The sequence below is a fragment of the Prorops nasuta genome, unplaced genomic scaffold (assembly GCF_024137725.1).
Source record: "Prorops nasuta isolate Cenicafe-Biocafe unplaced genomic scaffold, Cenicafe_Pnas_1.2 PNAS00412, whole genome shotgun sequence".
NCBI classification, from domain to species: Eukaryota; Metazoa; Arthropoda; class Insecta; order Hymenoptera; family Bethylidae; genus Prorops; species Prorops nasuta.
The window spans coordinates 19,746-26,288 of record NW_027117208.1 but is presented as its reverse complement, the minus strand read 5'-3'; the positions used below and the strand labels follow the sequence as shown (position 1 = coordinate 26,288).

The following is a 6,543-nucleotide window of genomic DNA, read 5'->3' as shown; positions in this document are numbered from 1 at the left end:
TTTATTTGAAAATGATGAGGAGGAAGATAATAATACATCATCTTCCTCCTCATCATTTTCAAATAAAATATTCCATAAATTCATATAATCCATTGTTTAATCTGTAAATAATATGTTATTAAGAGAAATTATGTAAGAAAATTAATATATTATATAAAAATTGAAAATTATTAATAATTATTATACCTCTTTCTTTATTTTTAGCAAAACAAATTGGAAATTTAATATTTACCTTTTGTTGATTAGAATAATGCCACTAATGCGAGCTAAAATTTCCACACTTGAATAGGCCCTAATTACTCTACTTAAATCTGGATCCGGATTCACTCTCGCGAAAGCCTCCTCACTAGATCCGGATTAGTCTAGGGTGATCTAGTATTTTTTTTTCGTAAGTTGCGACACTACGGTAAGTTTGATCCGAGATCTGGATCTGATCCCTGAAAATAAACGTCCACGAACGTAAACGTCCCTAGGGAATCTAGTTTATTGTTTCTACCAGTTGCACGACTGTAAAAAGATTCCAATCCATCTAATCCTGCTGATTTCATTTTCCTGCATACATTTGAAAAAGTCTCTTTTTCGCAAAATATTTATTCAAAAGTAATTTAAAGAATAGTATTGCTCCAATGACATTTTTTAAGGTAATATTGCATATGAATTGCTTTCAAATTTGAAATATTTAATATTAGTTGCATTTATACTACAATTATATCAACATTTCGTTGTACTAATTAAATAATTTTTTCAAATATTTGTTTAACTTTAATTTTTGTTGCAAATGTAATTGTGAAATTTACAACTAGCACAAACAAGATAAAGAAGCCATTTACCATAAACTGAAGCATTATGTACAATCTTTTAATGATGACTTAGATGGTGACATAATTAATGACCAATGTTTTTGTAAGTTATTTTTTTTTAAATATTACTCATTATATTTACAAACATAACTTTGAAACAACGTTACTCTAGATGTCAAAATTAAATTTTTAATTTCTAGATAAAGTATTGATAAGATAATTATTAACTGTTTCTTTTAAGTTTGATTGTTAATTCATAGAGTAATATATCATAACACTAATGTCTGTTACTTTCTATATAGGGTCTACCAATTTAAACAGTCCAAAGTATATATATCGAAAAATGTTTATGTTCCCTTATGCAACCCTTGAAAAGCAAATAAGCTTTCTTAAAACTTAGTTCAATGCAAATATTAAGGGGCTTAAGAAATTTCAAAAGCTGAAATTTAATTTTTATATGTGTTGTTATTGAGATACATTACTTACGTATATACTGTGCAACTTCTAGAACACAGTGCAAACCCTTTAGTTAAAGTAATATAGTTCTTGTAAAAGGAACTATAACAATCTAACAATGGTTTAACTTCAACCAGAGGGTTTGTCCTAGAAATAAGGGTATTTAACTTAAATTCTTTAATTAAGGTTTATCTTGTTATATAAACTCAAGTTAATAAATAATTTCTGTAATTCAGACCACACCATTTTAACTCATGATAAGCTTAACTGTTTATTTGAAACAGCCTTAAATGGTAGACCCTTTATATTGATTTATTATTTATTATAGTTAAAATAAATTTAGAGACTATATGCTAGGTTTTACTTAAATTATAGCACAAAATGTAGATTCAAGATCAGACACTGTAATACAAGATCTTTTGTTAGATGATCCTACAGTATGTAGAAGTAAATATATTGGAAGCTACTTCATTTGTTATCGCTGTTCTCATTTATGGAAAAAACCAAAAGAAATATCAGAGATATCGTTAGAAAAATCAAATATTTTATTCCCATATACATCAGAAATATTATTTGTACAAGCTATAGTATGGTTAAAGTCAATAATTATGTCTGCAAAAACTATTTCAATTAATCATGTAGAAGAATCAATACATATGTTAAAAGGATTTAATTATGACTCTGTCAATGACTTTCAAAAGAAACGATCTGAGATAAATTTAAATGATAACATACTTGTAGTAGATACTCCAGAAGTTGCTTCAGTACCTTTAAGTCAAACTATTATTCCTGACTCACCAAATAATCAATATAGACATACATTGAAACAGATGCTGCAAGAAACAGATAGTGCTTATGACACATTGGTAAATATAAATAACTGCGATACATTGAAAATGAAAAATAATCGTTTACATAGCTATGAAAATCTAAAATCCATGTTAAGCCCCTTAAAAATTTCAAAAAAAAAATCAAAAAATCTTAAATGCATTATAACTGGGATATACAATTTGAAGCAAAAAGATTTAATGTCATTGAAAATTAGCAACTTTAAAAGCCCTGTAAACTGTAATCGTACCAATAAAAGTAGGTTTATCAATGCAATTGAAAGTAATAAACTATTTTCAAAAAAGGCTAATTCTCCAGTTGGGTACACAAAATTCATGTCACCAAATAAAAAGATGAGAAAATCAAATAAGCTGGTATCATCTGAATATATCAATTTTTTGCTACAAAATTCAAATATGTGCGATGTTGCACTTGAATCAGTTAGAATGATTTTGAATGCTTTAAAAAGTGAAGATATAGCAAGACAGTATATAAGGTGGAAACGTTGGACAAATACATTAGAGCAAGAAGCAGTCCAAGCAGTACTTAATTTTTCTGATATACTCAGTATTGGAGAAAACAATTCACTGTCTAATGTATGTGTAATAGCAATAGTTCAAACAATAAAAATTGTCTTCAGTGAAATGCTAAATAAAGATGAATTAACAAAGGTTAAATTTTTTTATACACTATTATGTATTATTAGGAAACATGTTTTTTACATTATAATGCAAGTACAAATTTCTAAAAAATTCACATTTTAGGTTTCTTTATGGGAATACCGCATCTGTATAATTTTGAAATTATGTGACACAGCAACAATATGCATTGATATATTAGACTTTTTATTCTCAGAAATGTCAAATTTAGTAAAGCATTTATCAAAGATATATATTAATTGTTCTTATATCCCAAAAATGCAGTTATTAGTTTTCGCTACACTTGCTTTACTGAAAAAATTGTCTGTAGTTACCTCTGTGAATCACCAAGAAAATGTTACATCACTGAATGATTTGGGCAAAACTGATTTATGGAGTAACAAATTATTAAATCATATTTGTATAATTCAAAAAGTACAAAACTCTATTTTACGCAAAATAGAGCAGTGGCTTACTGTTTTAGAAAAGTGTACAATGTGTTGCCTAAAATATGACCCAAGATTTTCTGATCAATCTAGAAAAATAATTTTTATGTTAACAACTATATAAAATTGCTTATGATTTTCAATATAATTTTTATAGTTTGAGCTTAAATTTTTGGTTTTTAACTATAATCATTTAATTAATTAGACTTTATTGTTCCTTCCTATATAGTCAAGAAAAATAGTTGGAATAAATTGACAATAATAAATTATTTTTAAGAAAACGTGTATATTTCTTTAAACTCTAGGAAAAGACCATGTATTATTAATTTTTTTTTAATTAATCCAATGTCTATTTACTCTAGTTAACTCATTATGAACTTTTATATCTTTATATCTTTTTTTTAGATTTTTCCATTTGTTTAACCAATATTGTTCGTCAGTAAAATTATAACTATTTTGTGAAAAACTTGTATCTATTTCATTTCATATATGTTTTGTTATTCAATTCATTGCAGTTAAATTATTCCATCTTTGTCTAACTTTTTCTTAATTAAAAATTTCGTTAATCCTACATTTCAATGTTTAATGGTATCTGGAAATAAAATAAATTTAATTAATTTATGTTTTATTGCATTCAAATTTTAATATGAATTATTGTAATGTTATAAAAAATATTAACAATTTACCAGCAGCAAAATTACTTTTCTCTGAGGTCAATTTATTCGTTTAATTTAAACCAAATTGTATCGTCACGTAATTCATTATATTCTAATCGAGTCAGAAACAAATGTTTAAATTTGAATTTCTTTAAGGGGATGGATTGAGCAACTCTAACACTCATTCAAGTTTATCTTCCAAACTATTAGGAATATGAACTTTTTTGTAAAGATTAAATTTACTCTTTTGACTGTACTGAAGCGCGCTAAAAACTCGGTTTCTAAAAATTATAAAAAAAAGTTTTCATAAAAATTATAAATACTTGTAATTTTGTTGGTCATAATAATATTGAAAATTAGGCCTTGTAGCGCGCTGAAGAAAAGTTATATGACAAATTGGAGACCAAGAAGAAACAAATATACCTAAAAATGTAGAAGATTTTTTTGAAAAACTAAATTAGTTATTGAAAGACAAGTTTTACATTGTTTTACCGACAGAGAAGTTACACAGTGCGTTAGACAAGGACAGGCCTATTAGCTCTCTCGCTTTAGAAAGGGTACCCACTCTCTCCCCACCATTCCCCGCTAAACAAACCAACTCTCCTATACACAGCAAGACGGCTGGCTAACACTATCTGTTGGTGTGATTCCGTAGCGCAATGCAAGAATAAATAATTATTTCTAGGTTTTAGGGTTAGGTTTTCGCAAAACCAACCTTGTACCGCCTTCCATATGATTTCAGGAGGCTACAGTAAAATTTTCAAAGTATTTTGTTATCTACAAATCTCAAATAACTTGATTCATTTGACGATTGCACGACTCGTAGCAGCCGACGCTGATGCGCTACACAACTTAGCGATCAGCGTTGGCTGCTTCGAGTCACGCTTTCGTCAACCAATTCAAGTTTTTTGAAATTTGTAGATAACAAAATACTTTGAAAAATTTTACTGTAGCCTCCCGAAATCATATGGAAGGGCGGTACAAGGTCGGTTTTGCGTAAACCTAACCCTAAACCCCAGAAATAATTATTTATTCTTACATTGCGCTACGGAATCACATGGACAGGCAGCGTTAGTCAGCCATCTTGCTGTGTGTAGGAGAGTCGGTTTGTTTAACGGAGAATGGGGTGGGAAGAGATTGGGTACCCCTTCTAAAGCGAGAGAGCTAATAGGCCTGTCCTTGTCTAACGCATTGTGTAACTTCTCTGTCGGTAAAACAGTGTAAAACTTGTCTTTTTCAATAACTTTAATTTAGTTTTTCAAAAAAATCTTCCACATTTTTAGGTATATTTGTTTCTTCTTGGTCTCAAATTAGTCATATAACTTTTCTTTAGCGCGCTACAAGGCTTAATTTTCAATATTATTATGACCAACAAAATTACAAGTATTTATCATTTTTATGAAAACTTTTTTTTATAATTTTTAGAAACCAAGTTTGTAGCGCGCTTCAGTACAGTCAAAAGAGTAAATTTAATCTCTACAAAAAAGTTCATATTCCTAATAGTTTGGAAGATAAACTTGAATGAATGTTAGAGTCGCTCAATGCATCCCCTTAACGGGAAGGTCTAGACGTACCGAAGCGCCGCGTAGGGCCACTCACACCACATTACGCGTGTGTGATGAGACAGTTCTTTAGGTCACTCACAGATGGCGCAGCGAATGTTTATATTCCGAGGCCCAACTAGTGACATTGCAGGAGCGGCGTTAATTAATTAAAATTACCTGTATCTCGTAAACGATAAGAGATACGCAAAAACGGTTAAAATTTTGGGGGTGTGACAATAGGGGGGTCGAACTTTCTCAGCTGAATCATATCCCATGTAGCAATTTTTTTTTAACAATTTTTTTAACAATAATTAATTAAAAATTGCATAATACGGATCATCTGTGCAAGTTCAATCCACCGGTGTTTCACTTACAAAATTTTTACCGTATTCGCGTTTGGCTCACCATTTTCAAGATATTTGCATATGGCGGGCCCGCAAAAAATGCCAAGGAGTAAATTACGCCTTGAAATATCTCGTAAACGGTAAGAGATACGCAAAAACGGTTAAAATTTTGGGGGTGTGACAATAGGGGGGTCGAACATTCTCAGCTGAATCATATCCCATGTAGCAATTTTTTTTTAACAATTTTTTTAACAATAATTAATTAAAAATTGCATAATACGGATCATCTGTGCAAGTTCAATCCACCGGTGTTTCACTTACAAAATTTTTACCGTATTCGCGTTTGGCTCACCATTTTCAAGATATTTGCATATGGCGGGCCCGCAAAAAATGCCAAGGAGTAAATTACGCCTTGAAATATCTCGTAAACGGTAAGAGATACGCAAAAACGGTTAAAATTTTGGGGGTGTGACAATAGGGGGGTCGAACATTCTCAGCTGAATCATATCCCATGTAGCAATTTTTTTTTAACAATTTTTTTAACAATAATTAATTAAAAATTGCATAATACGGATCATCTGTGCAAGTTCAATCCACCGGTGTTTCACTTACAAAATTTTTACCGTATTCGCGTTTGGCTCACCATTTTCAAGATATTTGCATATGGCGGGCCCGCAAAAAATGCCAAGGAGTAAATTACGCCTTGAAATATCTCGTAAACGGTAAGAGATACGCAAAAACGGTTAAAATTTTGGGGGTGTGACAATAGGGGGGTCGAACATTCTCAGCTGAATCATATCCCATGTAGCAATTTTTTTTTAACAATTTTTT

The 6,543-nt window shown here is 30.1% G+C and overlaps 1 protein-coding gene across 2 annotated transcripts; it reads left to right on the top strand.

The window, feature by feature from the left end:
- The first annotated feature begins 545 nt into the window (after positions 1 to 545).
- LOC136785492 (uncharacterized) lies at positions 546 to 3,742 on the top strand. Of its 2 annotated transcripts, none has more exons than XM_066746541.1 (4): positions 546 to 641; positions 804 to 903; positions 1,683 to 2,755; positions 2,849 to 3,742. In XM_066746541.1, the coding sequence occupies exons 1-4, from the start codon at positions 627 to 629 to the stop codon at positions 3,290 to 3,292; spliced, it is 1,632 nt and encodes a 543-aa protein (XP_066602638.1). In that variant the 5' UTR covers positions 546 to 626; the 3' UTR covers positions 3,293 to 3,742. The 2 variants fall into 2 exon arrangements, with proteins under 2 accessions (XP_066602638.1, XP_066602637.1); XM_066746540.1 differs by having other exon boundaries at positions 1,632 to 2,755.
- The last annotated feature ends 2,801 nt before the right edge of the window (positions 3,743 to 6,543 follow it).